This window comes from Cyprinodon tularosa, unplaced genomic scaffold, assembly GCF_016077235.1.
Source record: "Cyprinodon tularosa strain WSP-4 unplaced genomic scaffold, ASM1607723v1 ctg88, whole genome shotgun sequence".
NCBI lineage: Eukaryota > Metazoa > Chordata > Actinopteri > Cyprinodontiformes > Cyprinodontidae > Cyprinodon > Cyprinodon tularosa.
The window spans coordinates 625,287-639,589 of record NW_024039651.1 but is presented as its reverse complement, the minus strand read 5'-3'; the positions used below and the strand labels follow the sequence as shown (position 1 = coordinate 639,589).

The 14,303-nt window shown below is 40.0% G+C and overlaps 1 protein-coding gene across 7 annotated transcripts in view; it reads left to right on the top strand.

The window, feature by feature from the left end:
• arvcfb (ARVCF delta catenin family member b) overlaps positions 1–14,303 on the top strand; it is a 386,639-nt gene that overhangs the window by 218,590 nt on the left and 153,746 nt on the right. The window contains exon 1 of one of the 7 annotated variants that reach the window (XM_038273624.1): positions 11,399–11,798. The exons of the other annotated variants lie outside the window; for them this stretch is intronic. Within the exon in view, the coding sequence (XP_038129552.1) occupies positions 11,772–11,798 (27 nt within the window). The 5' untranslated portion in view covers positions 11,399–11,771. Of the gene's footprint in view, positions 1–11,398; positions 11,799–14,303 lie in introns of those variants that run through there. 7 annotated transcript variants of the gene reach the window in all.

Sequence of the window (14,303 nt, the reverse complement as noted above, 5' to 3'; positions counted from 1 at the left end):
TGTGTGTTTTTGCCTCTGTTGCGATGTGCTTCAATGCCCAACTATGTTCCAGGAAAGACACCACCGCCTCACTGTTTGACTGCTGCTGGGAAAATATCCTAAGTCACAGAGCATGAATGTTAAAGACAATCTATTTAGGCCTACATTAAACAATGAACAGCCGTTCGCATATGATGGACGCTCCTTTGTGACCACAGCTTATAAAAGTTTTCTTTTAATAACAGTTGAAACTCGTGTCTTTCTCTGCTAATTATTCCACTGTGTCATGATTTTACAAGGCAGCCTAAGGAGCCTGCGTCTGTAAAAACCTGCAGTGGGAGCTGTGTTGCATTGCTTCAAGGAGCCTCTAACAATCCTTAAATGTAAATTTCATATCTCTGGCTTTATTAGATTATTTTGTAAATTCCTAAGCCTGCAGTGGGTTTCCTAGTTGCATTAAATATATTTCTTCAAAGCTTGTTTTAACAGCAATCAACTCTGGCAAATCTGGCGCCATACAAGCCCATTAGCTGTCTTTTTTTGACAAGAAACCTCTCCACGACTTTGGGCCTGGCTGGACTCACCTCACGCCCACTGCTCTATTTTAAGCCTTGAGACAGAGCTCCTAACTCACACCCTTGAGTCGGACCCCAGTCTGTCTGTGTGGGCTGTAGGGCTGGCCTCTGCTCGCTCGAGACATTTACACACGTGCCCTGAGCAGCTCCCGCCAGCTGGTGTAAAGGTAGCAGCTGCGGTAACCTCCCAGGCGGTGAGGTCGTGTTAAACCTCTCTTCAGGATGCTTATTAAACGTGGCCCTCTTATAGGAGGGCTAAGTGTTTGGCACAGCAAATCCACTGGGTTATGGATGTAGACAACAGTCACTTCCCCAAACTGTTCAGGCTCTATTTTAAGCCTGATGTTCACTAGACATGGTTCAGACTGATTACCCTTAGGAAAATACCATAACTTGTAATTACAGAAAAGTTAAATACGTTCACATTTGACGTGTTATTATTAGCCCACAGTTGTAATAGTTTTTCTATCAGGAAAATGTCATTGTTCAATAATTTGATGCAAGGGTGTAACGACACAACAATAGGTCATAGCAACATTATCTGGGTGGGCCCCATATAAAGTACAACACGTGATAAAGGTTCAGGATACAGCGACAGTTCCATAAATCGGCCAAGAAGATACAATTATGCAATTCTCAGTAGTATATGATCACCAATCACACACAGAAAAAAAGTGACTGCGCACCTTGAATGGAACCATTGGTGACAGTGCACCACCACATGTTAGTACAACAAGCTATCGGGCTAGTTTGAGCTTCACAGCCCCCCTCCTCAACCACGCTCTCTCCATTCATCTCCTGGTCGCAATATATACTCACTGTTGCAGCAACGTCTACCTCTCCGTCTTCGGTTGTTTGAAAGAACGTGTTTATTTTGGGATGTTTTTCTGTTCTTCCAGCAGCTCTTTTTTGATTTTTCTTTTCTGGAATCTGCTTAAGTACCTCTTTTTGGTATCTATCGTCGCTAACACATTGTACTTACCGATTACGGTTTTAATCTACGCTCTGGGTTACCCATAATTAAAAGTTGTAGTGTAAAACATAAAATACTCAAGTACGTCGTTCTTTTAAGATCTTTATTGTGGTTTGAAACACATTATATGAGTCAATTTTTTACCAACCGTCTAATGAACTATACACAGCTTTTAACATAGTTAGTACCACTGTCTGAAATCTGGCATCTGTTGCAGTATAAATACGGTCCTGTCAGTCACTTCAGTATCAGGTGGGTTTAAGAGAAATTTCTCACACAAACAGACTGTAGTAGCCACGTTTGCTCAGCCATGTCTTTTTTCCAAATACGTCGTTGCCTTTTTTTGGGGGGGCTTTCAGCACAAAATTGTACAAATTGCCAAGGCAGCACGTTTCACTGAGCTTGATATTCCCCTTCTTTTTGTTTGGCTTCCAGATAGATGAGTCAGAGCAGCTCCATCTCACCACAGAGCTAGTCCGACGTGGTTTTTAGTCGTCCAGTGTGAGTAGGTAGATCGCATGAGAACGTCGTGCCGAACAAAAGCAAGTATGTTCTTGAGAGTGGACTCTGTTAACAGCTCCCAGCCAAAAACAACACACTGGGTGAAAAAAGCACATATCCACACAAAAATAGAAAGGAAATTATTGTGTAAAACTAACCTAATTATACAAACATATTTTATTTCAGTTTCATGGTGAGAGTTGGTCAGTTTGACACACTGTACTTCTATGTGAATAAAGATCTGTTAATTTCAGATCAAGGTGGGCTGCTTTTCCTACTTAATGAATGCCACTGAACAACTGGAAACAAATGTCCCTTTCTTGTAAGCAAGAGAAATGTACACACTCTCCACCCATTTGACTGTTTAAGAGCATTAAATGGTGGGTAAGAGATAATTGGCTCGTAAGTAGATAAGTCTGGTTCTTTCTGTGGCTTCTCCCTGAACATAACATTTTGAATTCTTTCTTTTTTTGGTTATTCACCCAAGACTAAAGTAGACTAAATCTGAAATGGACTTTTCTAGTCACAGTTTTAGACATTGTTTTTCTTGAATCATCCAGTATGTAAACGCTGATGTAATCATATGATAGCAACACAGTATGAATAGGTTGGATTTCTCAGTGGTCAGACGGCAGGAAGGTGACAAGCTCCCTTTTTTCCTTCCTGTCTGTGCTCTGTGTGGTTTGCTCTTACTTTGCCTTTATTACCATAAATCGACAAAGATTGTTGATTTATTATCATTGCTTTTTTAAATTCTAGTGCTGTTAGGATTGCAAATGTAATAGCTTACCTTTCAAACTATATCCATGTTTCAGATTTCTAAAAGTTTGCTAAACGTCTCCCTGTCACAGATGCTGAGACCTTTGTTTTACTCAATTAAGATAGGTAGAAGAGACTAAGTTGATTTGGACTGGGCGCACAGCATCTAAATTGTGGCTAATCAGATGGCTGGCATACACCAGGCATCCTCTGTCTAACAGAGACAGAAACACACAAACTCAGTGTTACTGATAATCTGGGCGACAGACATGGAGGCGCTGTGGCTCGTCTCCAGGGTTTATATGAACCTTGGGTTCCAGGAAGCAAATGTCTAATGATGGTGGTTCTTTGTTTCATTGCTTTTAGACAATCCATGTCCCCTCTTTATTGAGATACAGGGTAGGATGGATTGAAAGTTGGGGAACTAGATGAATCATTAGGGGTCTTGTAGGGGTCTTTGGGAGAATGACAAAAAGTGATTAAGGTAACATTCAGCTAGCTGTTGTAGAGTCACTGTTAGGTTGCCTGATTCAGCATAACTGCTGATGCGATAGAAAATGCTAAGTCATCAAAAGATCTACTCAAAAAAAGTGTTGACCGGCTCCTCATTTAACAACGAAATTTTAACTTTAATTTATCTTTGGATTAATTCCTTAATTGCTTACGTTCCTTCAAAACAAAAGCATTCATGTCCCTTTAAAATTTGTTTCTCACTCGTAAAACTATTCCCACAGCATGATGCCACTACCATGTTACACTGAGTTCCCAGTACTATGATGTTTTACATGTAACCAGAAATTAATTTTATTTTCCAACAAAGCATTTCTTCTTTCCACCCTTCCATATAAAGCAGATTGGTAGGCTTCAGGGCTAATACTTGTAATGCCAACACATTCTCTAAGGTATTTGTGAGTTCTCCCCAGGTACTCTGGCTTCCTCCCACAGCTCAAAAATCATAAATATTAGGTGAAATTATCTGAATAATGTTCTGTATACCATTATGGTAACTGTACTTTTTCAATAAATGAATCTAGTATTTTATAGGTTCAAGGAGACACAAAATCTTGTTTTTATTAATTCCACTGGTAGTCTGTTTTGATCAAATAGAAATAGATGCCTGCCTCTAATTCTGGCCTCCTTCCACTAATGACCTTGAGCAAGATGTACCTGAGTGAAATAAAGGCCCCGTCCTATATTAGAGGATTTACTGTATTAACCTAAAGGAATATGCATAGTATGGTTGTTACAGGTCAGGTACGCCGGTCATTGACCTTGAACAAGGCACCTCACAGTAGAACTGCAGTCTGTGCCTGAACTGACAAATGCAAACAACAAATTTCCCATTGGGATCAGCTTTATATTCATGGTAGGCCACTTGTTTGATTTTAATTATTATGCTCAGGCTACTCGTAAGCCCACAGCCCGTTGAACGTTGAAAGGGCAATGTTATTGCCATTACTGTTAATACAGTATGTAGTAGAAATTTTACACATTCAGTAATAAAATGTCACAGGGGATACTATGGGGGGATGGTCATTTAAGAAGGGGGATGATTTTTAAGATTTTTTTAAGAAGGGAGACGTCATCCCCCCTCATTTCCAGTACTGTTTACACCTCACCAGGTAATTAAATTAAAGTATTCTTATCAATTCAAAATCATCCACTCTGTGAAGGAATGTGTCACTTTCAGCTCAGTGAATTATATCTTGATACTTAAAATGTGATGCCTTAAAAGTGGGGAGAGGTCACCAAATTCCTGCAGAATCACTTGTAAGAGATCTGCAAACTTGATGAGATTTTCAGATCAGTTGAAAAACTTTCAAAGAGAGCTGCCAATTAGCTTTATTCAGGCTTAACTTCACCGAGTTCAATGCAAAGCATTGAGTTCAGTGGTTTAAAACACCCATCCCCAGCAATGAAAAGCAGCAGATATGTGTTTTCAAAGGAGAAAATTCTTCTTCTTTGTATTTATTAGTGTTGCGCCAATGCCATTTTTTGGCCCTTATACCCGATACCTGGCAGTGCAATATTGGCCGATATCGATACCATACCGATACCATCTGTTTGAAATTTATGTGTGTGTGTATATATGAAGAACAGCATACTACTTAGATGTAAAATAATTGCCATCATGGCTTTGTCAAGCTGCTGCCTACTTTTGTGAAGTAAGAAAAAGACCAATGCAAAGTGAATCCAGTAGAACTCTTTATTGCCTACCTGGAATGGGTAACAATAGACCATTTTGAGAGCCAAAAGTTTATTCAGCTACTGGCCTATACTGCACCGCCAGGTATCGGGGCCAAAAAATGGCATTGGCGCAACAATAGTATTTATCTTATAGATTTCTGGGATTCGCAGTTGTCAGAAAAACTGCAAATACCTTACTGTTCCGGGCTGAGATTAGAAAGTCTGGATCAGAGTGTTTTGAAGTGTGGGGCTATTTTTGGGGACCATCGAAAGGAACTGTTAACTGTTAAGCATGTTAAGAAATTTGGGATAATTTGATGTTCCAACTTTATCTGAACAGAGGGTGAATAGCCTTTTGTGTTTTAACACGAATTTGTACCTTATGTAATAAGAAAGGTCAGGAAAAAGATGACAGAGCTGCTTTGGTGTTAAGGAACTTTACAGACCTGTGCTGTCATGGCCTCAACTTGCCAATATCCTGTGGGAATTACACAGACCATCATCATTGACTGAACTGACAGAAAAAAAAACTTCTGAAATAGTTCTCACCACTTTCTATAGATATGATCCCTAACCTTGTGGATCAAAGTCACATTAAAATAGCTCTGGTTTGGGACGTGACTCAAGACAGGAATGAATGATATGCCATCTAAATCAAGTCTAGTATTGCAGTAGATGTTTTGTTGGTGCTAATACTATAAAAACCTTTCAATTTCCTTTAAAAACAGAGGATGCCATGTGGTGAAACTCTCATTCTTAGCCATGATCCAGATGCACCTTGATTGTCATTTAACCATGAATATAGTTTTACACTTGTTGACGAAACATCCCCATATTGCTGTAGAAGTATTTGATGCAAAGGTTCATACACTTTTTCTGCCTCTGACTCTTAATATAACTGTGACCGCTGGTTATCATTGGGGGAAGTGGACAAAAATATAGATAAAAATATAGTCTGGCCCAACCACTGTTGACTCCGACCAATCACAGCGCTGGGGGCGAGACTTTATGATGTGTCACTTAGCGTCAGAACTATCCATTGAAGCTGCGATCAGAACAGAGCCAATGTGAAGATTAAGAACATTCTAGGTAGGACACCTTATATCCTCAAATATTTTAGGCAAAAGCAGAAATCATTCACTGGAGAGTTTTTCGACCAATTGACATGTTTGACAGAGTACAAAATGACAAAAACAAAGCGGGTCACTCTGTTTATCCCTAGTTAACCCATTGGTTCTAACCAGATGATGCTGACCCCCATGAGTCCTGATATGCTGTGTATATGTCATAATAAAAATTGGCTAAACATAAGACAGTTATTTGTTTTTGTAAATATATGCTATCTATGAATACTTGTATTTTAACTTAAAGGTATAGTGGAGTATTTTCGCTAATTTTTGAAAAGACTCAAAAAAACAACAAAAAAAAAGCACATGCACAAACCTGTATCCGCTGCCGAGAGGGAACGTTGATTAAACGTGTATAAAAGCATGCATCAGCCCATTTCTCCTCGTGCACGTCCTGTTTAAAAGTTGCTGTTTGCATCACTCATATAAGCCTACTTTCCAAAAGAAGATTTGCAGCTTTTCTACTGTGTCAGATTCACCACAGGTAAGATAGCTACCTGGAAACGAGCACGTAGGACGGCCTCATGTAAACATATCACCAGAATGATCGACAATTAGGAGGACCACTTATTTTGATGATCCACCTGGAAAAAGAACATCCTCCACTATACTTTTAACAGCTGAGGTTTCATTTCACATCGTTTTTCTCCCACTAAACCCACCTTAGGGAATTAGTAGATAATTAAGCAGAGAGGTTTAGTTTTCTGTTTTGAATTAGGAGCAGCTCCCGCTGATGTCCCAGAGGAATTTAAAGGGTTGGGCTGAAATTTCCTTCCTGTTGGGAGCCATTTCGTCAAGCTTTGGATTATGTCTGCCATCCAAAGCACCCTGACCTACTGCTTATTAGGACGTTTTGAAGCCTGTGGCCTGTCATCACCCCCCCTCCTACTGATAGCTGTTTGGGGTGAAGATCCTGTTTACTGGATTTTTAAATCTTCAGAAGTCAGCATTTCCTGTTGTGAGGAAAAAATATCCAAAATGATGGTAGATAATACAGATGAGTGAGGGGAGCGGGTTGTTCATCAAGGGGAGAAGATATAGAGATGCTATTGTGTGTGTGCTTGGTTGATTAAAGGCTGGGTGGGGGTAGAGCAGCCAGATGCTAGGCCTGCAGCTGGCTGGCTTTGTGGGAGGGGAGCCACAGTAAAAAATCAGCCATGCCAGCGAAGTGGGGCTTAGCCAGACACTGAGAGGAGATAATCCATATTTCATCTGCATCCCCCCCTCTTTCCTCCCAGCCACCTGCGGAGCGTCACAACTCAGACACCGAGCATGAATAGTGCATGACACAGACAGAAAATTCAAGAAGCGCTAACACTTTATTGTTTAAAAAAGGCACCTTTCTTCATACCCAGCACCTTTGGGAGCTCTGCTGTCTTTTTTAGGGACTCTGTTAGAGAGGTTAAAGTTACTTCACAAACATATGAAAAAAGGTTGAAATAACCCATCACAGTGTAGCTTCCTGCTCAGCTTGGATCAAGCCTTACAAAGCGTTCACACTTCATGTTCTCTGGAGCGTTTTTCTGTTTATCCAACAAACTTCACCATCAAAATTCACACTTGTTGTGAATTAGCCCCATCTTCAAAGATGCCACCTCTAACATCCTTTCACAACATCCTAATTCTGAGGATGTACTGTAGGCTGATTTAGCATTCAGAAACAGGCTTACTTACTAAAACAACATTTCAGATGTCTGGCTAGTTTTAAATATTCATCAACGACTTGTACTTTGAAAGTTAGCTTAAAAGACACTTGTGCTCGCTCAAGCTTACATGGGGACATGCAACTTCAAACCTGCACGACACCAGGCAGCCTTTTCTGGAGCTTTTTAATGATTCTTTCTCCAATTTTGTCAGTTTTTGATGAAAAAAGAAAACAGAACATAATTTTTTTAATGTTTTACAGTATATTATAGATTTTACTGTACTTTAGTTAATCGATCTTTATTTTTCTTTTTTTGTCTTTTTCATTTTAATGGTGGTGACAGTAGATTTTTTTATTGTAGTGGACATGCTATTGTCTCTATCAGCTTTTTTTCTCATCATAAAAAAATTCTCTTTGAGTAGATTTTTAAAAAGTGTGATGAGAGAGAGCTCTAGTTTTGTTTCAGAGTGATGAGAAGTGCATCCTGTCAAATAATCTGGTTGATCAATGGATGTAAGATTTAATGTGTATTTCATAATTAGCTCTGGCTCTTAACTCCTCAGACTGATAGTGACACAGAATCTATCCAGCCTGCTGACTTAGGGTATGTAACAGTATAGTGTCATCTGCATATATGAAGAATGCTGTGGCAGTTAGACTCCAAACCACTCTTGTAAAGGATCTGTATTTCTTTCATGTATTTCGTCTGTGTAGCCCCCAGAACTCCAATAATGTCAAAGTCCAGAGAACACAGCAGGCAGTCTAAAGCTAAAATAAGTTGTTAAAAAATATCCTGTTTTGTGCCGCTCACAGAGAGACGTGTAACCCATCATCTGAAACTCCGAAATACATGTCCATATGAAGGGACAAACGCCAGAAACTTTAATCTCTGAGTGTTTCAAGAGATCTAAAGCTCATTTGGGAGAATTTGCTTTAGATTGTTAGCTGTTGGGGAAAAAACATTGGGAATTCCTCTTTCGAGTTTCCTACCCAAAAACCTTGCGGTATAAAGGCTTTTGCGATGGATTGAGGTCCGTCCTGAGTACCTCAGGTCTTTGGATGTTGTTGAGATTTCATGTCTGGCATAGGGAGCCGCTTCTCCTCAATATCATAAAGAGCCAGCTGAAGTGGCTCGAACATCTGTTCTGGACACCTTCCTCAGGCGGTGTTGTGGCCACATCACACCAGTAACAGGCCCAGGAGACGACCCAAGACACGGTGGAGGGACTTTGACTCCTGGCTGGCCCTGGAACACCTAGAGGATCTGGTCCAGAGAAATCTGATTGTCTCTGCTTAGACTGCTGCCCCTTCTACCCAGATTCAGATCATTAGAAGAGGATGGTGTGTGTTTTAAAACCATCAGATATAACAGTGAAGCCACATTTCACATCACCCTGAAAAAAGATGACAATGGCTAAGTAATAAAGTGGAAGAAAACATGTTAAAGCATACAACAGACTTGAGAAGGAGGTTCCCCCTTTAGCAGGAGAGAAAGCAGATGATATATTTGCAATGAGTGGGACCCAGGGAGCAGAGCAAGAAAATCTAAACTCCATCTTATATAAATTTTATGCAAACTAATGCGAAGGATGTGCTTCTAGCAATGCGGGAGGTGCAATTATGGTGATTACAGCAATGTAACACCTGCGATGCCCAGTGACAGTTGCTCTGGTTGAAAAATCTGAATTTTTCTGTCATGTCGTGTCACGAGAACCAATCGAGGACTGGTAAAGTTTATTTACCTGATCAACCCAGTTATTGTCCAGACTATTATCCAGTTGAAAATTCAATGAAAGTGACATTCATAGATGGTCTTCATCCAATATTACTGAACTTTGGCTATTTTAGAAAAAAATCATACTTTTCAAATTAAGGAAACTAGATAACTATAGGCGGAAAGCACAGTCTTTAGTATGTTCCTCATCTGGGATCTTTGTTGCATTTGCAGCAAAGTGACAGGAAAATACAGTAGTAGCCATTAAAGATTTCCCCACTATCCTTGTTGGGGCCTTGGCTGGTCCCCTACGATTCATTTTTAGTCATCAATCTTTGTACTAAAGTATTCTTTCTGTCATGATTTGTGGACATTAAGATCTAACGAGAAGTGTCATCTCCTGGTCAGACCCTGTAATTCAGTGAAAGGGTGGAATCAGAGTAAAAAGATATGCATGCCCAGGAGAAGGACCAGAGCTTGTAAGTTGGAGGGGATTTTGCTGGGAGTTGCAGGGAAGTGGGCTGCCGTTCGGGTGGCTTTTGACTGGGAAACGCCATTCTGATTGGCTGCTACTGTAGAAGGAGTACAGCTCCACATAGTCAATGTTATTAGTACTAGTAAAAGTAAAAGTAAAGCAAATGCTACAGTGATGTATTGTTATATAGAGATGAATTGCCCTGAGTGTGAGAAGACATTTTTTTGCGATCCGTTTTAGAACTGTGTTTCCCAATGGGTCCAAAGCAGTCCATTCCACCATTTACCATCTCACACCAACATGTTTACCTATTTTGTGCTCTGTAAAGCCTTTAGAGGAGAGCAGAGGAAAACTGATGAAATATCACATTTCCTTTATCTGACAAAAAATAAATAATAAATAAAAGTCAGCGGGCTGTAGCTCAGACCCCCCCCTCCTCAGATAGATTTATCTTGCTACACAATGGCTCCTTTATAAGACACATATACATCCAGGCTCACCTTATCGCCTGACCCACCGAAGGTTAGCCGTAAATCAGCTGGGATTTCTCCAAAGGAAAGTTCTTGCAGCTTTCAGGCAGCGGCTGTGGCTCGCAAAATGAGCCTTATTTTTTACCGGCCGGTTGGCATGAAGCCGTAAAAATATCACGGCAGAAGCTTTAATCTCATCTGACCGATGGCATGTTTGAAGAGCGGTTGCAGTTATAGTGATGGACTGCGTTAGCTCTACAGGGTACTATCTATACGTAGAGGTTCCAAAGCTGTAGGGTTTCAGAGCTTCTTCAGCAGAATATCAAGTCTTCACGTCAACGTGAGTTGCTTTAGCTCCAGAATATCCTAATAATGAAGATGCATTCAAGTGACTTCACCAGAAGGTTTTTCTGGCACCCGTTGCTTCTGAAAGTACAGGACTCAATGTGATACAGTTTTAGAATACAGTGTTTTTATGTTAGGTTGTTTTAGTACTCAAATATTCTGGCACTAAAGAAGCAACAGATTACTCCACCACAGCCCAAAACTTAAAGCTTATATGGAGAGAAAAAAAGTATGTTATGCCAATAAAATCTGCAACAAGCTTTTCTGCTTTCTACTCAACAGACCCAGAAATTAGGTCTGCAATGTTGGAATGGAAGGGGGGTAAATATTCGCTAAATGAGAGACCCAGAGGGCTGGATTCGCAGAATAAAAGGGTGTCAAGGGGACAATAAACGTTCCATTCGTAGTCTGAGAGGAAGTGAAGCATATGTCCTCTTTCCAGCTCTCTACATCTCCTGCAGACCTGACATGTACTTAGCTTCTGGCAGAGCCCGTCTCACCCCCACCCCCATCACTCACCAGTCTTCTGACAAAATCATGCTGACAGGGATCCAGAGGCTAAGAGGAGGGGCGCCGCAAACAAGCTACCCTGTGGGAACCCAGAGTTAAACCATCACAGCCAGCCCACCCCTTTACCCGCACTCCACCCACCACTCGCCGACTGCTCCAGGCTGCCCCCGGTTTTCGTCCTAGCCGCCGAATTCTTCTTTTACCCGCTCCCTATGGCCGCACTCGCTTTCCAAACAATCAAACCTTGACTGTGGGCGCTGACCCCTGATTTAGTTCGCTCGCCGAGCTCCAGTGATTTCTCCCTCTTTGTTTTCATTCATTATGCGCCTTCTTTTCTTTGTCTCGTTGGCCACTTGCTGAAAAACCTGCACAACTTATTTCTTCACCCATTGCTCCAATTTGCTGACTGCTGCCTTTAAACTCCGTGGTTAAAGTGAATCTCTGGATCTTTGACTCCCAAACTGATTCCTGGCCGTATATTACGAGGAAAACATATGTGGTATGTGGCTCCATGTGTGCGAGAGGACTTGTGTGTATGGTGAGTAATTGGGGGCATATGTTAGAAATTACCCAAGGTTTCAAAACATCTCCTGGCCAATTTGCATGGGAATATCAGTCTTTCCAGAGATTAAGGTTGGTGTTGAATGTTGCCATGGGTTCCACGGGGATTCAGCTTGACACTAGATAGCCCACTCCGAGTGGGAAAATGCACTTGGCGATGCCCTGTCGAGAAGCAATCATGTCTGAGTCTGTCAGGACATGGCTAAGTTTTGTCCTGTATCTAGGCGCTGGTGCAAAAAGGAACAAAAGGGCACATCAGCAGAGGGTGACACATAGGCAACGGTGGGGAGGGTGAGGGGGGATTTCGGGAAAGAGGTAGAAAAACCATTCACAGGGCGAGGGGAAATAATGGAAGGGTCTGAAACCAAGAGACCAAGCGTGAAAGACATGAGAATGGAAGCGCAGATTTGGCTGCAGATCAGTCATCAGAGGAGAGATTAAGCTGCTAGCATCATCAGGACATCATCCTTTCTTGTAATTTCTTTTTCACTTTGCTTTTTGTATAATTGAATCATGCCCACTCATACCCATGTGATGCAGTTTTACCATACATTTTTGAGAATCCTATGGAATATAATTGGGACTACTTATCAGCTGAGAATTACTTGCCCTGATAAAAAAGTACAGAAGTTAATTCAGTTCAATTTAGTTTTATTTATAAAGCAGCATTTCACAGCACACATCATCTAAAAACACTTGACAGCGGCAATTCTATCAGATCCTACAGACAATTACAAATCTATTAGTAATAAACATATCTATTGATTCATTTATCATTTTATATTTAGAAATCAATCAATCTCAAACATCATACGATAGTTTACTAACATGCCTAAATGACAAACTTTATTTTTCCGCAAATTTTAAACACATTGTAAATTGCTAAAACCTGAAAAAAAAGAATGTCAGTAATGCAACTTCTACATTTCTGAAGAGATTATATTTACAGACAAAGAGGGTTTTTCATCAATATTCAATAATAATATATAATAATATTCAATTAGTTCAGTATAGTTATAATTTATAATTTATTTGAATTGTTCTTTTAGCAAATTTCATGTTTTTGAGTTCAATTCCTAAACTGAGAAGTACAAGGGGCATTCAATAAGTAATGCCCCTGGCCTACTTCCAGATGTTTGATCGAGCTGAAATTTTGCATGTGAAATATTTTCAATCTCTAGATTAAATAACAAATTACAGCTCTGCACTAATTTTCGGTTTCTGATTTACTGGTGTTTAAACTAAGTCGAGTCTGTGTTTTTGCATTTCAAAGGACGAACACAACAGGACACTTTTGATCAAATGAAAGTACTTTATAGTGATAATGTCCCATAATATAACCTTGTAAAACATTTTGCAAGGTCATATAATGGGCATCATCACCATAAGTTACTTTAATTCCATCAAAAGTCTCCCGCGGTTTGAGTCTTTTCCAATAGAAAAACCGGATCACTGCTCGACCCTCAACAGGCTCCATTTCAGACTTTACTTAGTTCAAACACCTGTAAGTCAGAAACCACAATTAGTTCAGAGCTGTAATTTGCTACTTAATCTGTAGAGATTTAGATAACGTCACATACTAAATTTCAGCTGGATCAAATATCTGGAAGTGTGTCAGGGGCACTACTTATTGAACGCCCCTCGTATGTCAGTAAATAATTGACCCAATAGTTCCAGCGCTAACAGCCACATTTCCTAACACAGGACTCGAAGTTTTCAGCTGTTAAAGCGGGTATGAAGCTTCCGCTGCTGAGTATGATTAGACAAACATTCATTAAGAACAGTTGTTGATGAAGTCAGAATTTTGCTAAAAGGCAAATAAATGTTAAATACTCATATAAGCACTTTTATTGAATGCACATGGATGTAAACTACCCTCCATGTGCATTTTAAATATTTTATGCATGCAGACAGGGCCGGTTCTAGCCCTTTGGTTGCCCTAGGCGAGATTGAGTTTTGCGCCCCCCCCCCTCACTTTTGCCGTGCGAAATACCAGTACTGTTTTCAGCATCTGTTTAGTGCTTCATTGAGTTGTGTTTACAGTTCCACAAAGAGTGCTGTGCGGTGAATTGTGCCTACAGTTGTGCAAAGTGTGTTTGTTTCAATTGCAAATTGAGTGCAAAGCAGTGTTTGTTCTTTTAGTTTTGTGAACTCAGTGAGTGGATTTGCTATAAGTATTAATAGTTTTAGAAATTGTGCTATAAGAATCAAGGTTGTGTTTAAGCATTCAGAAAAAAACTGTAACTTAGCATGGAGTGATGCATAGACAAATACCAGAATAGATTTCAGTACCTTTTCTTTTTTATTATTTTAAATAATTTATTACACACTCAAAGTTAGGACTGTGCAAAAACACTTTTAACCATCTGTAAGGACACTTAGGTAAAGTATAACTAAAAAACTGGATTGAATCAATGAATGAATTTATTTCAGACAATTAACAAATTTAACACACATTAAACAAATATTAAATAAATCAATT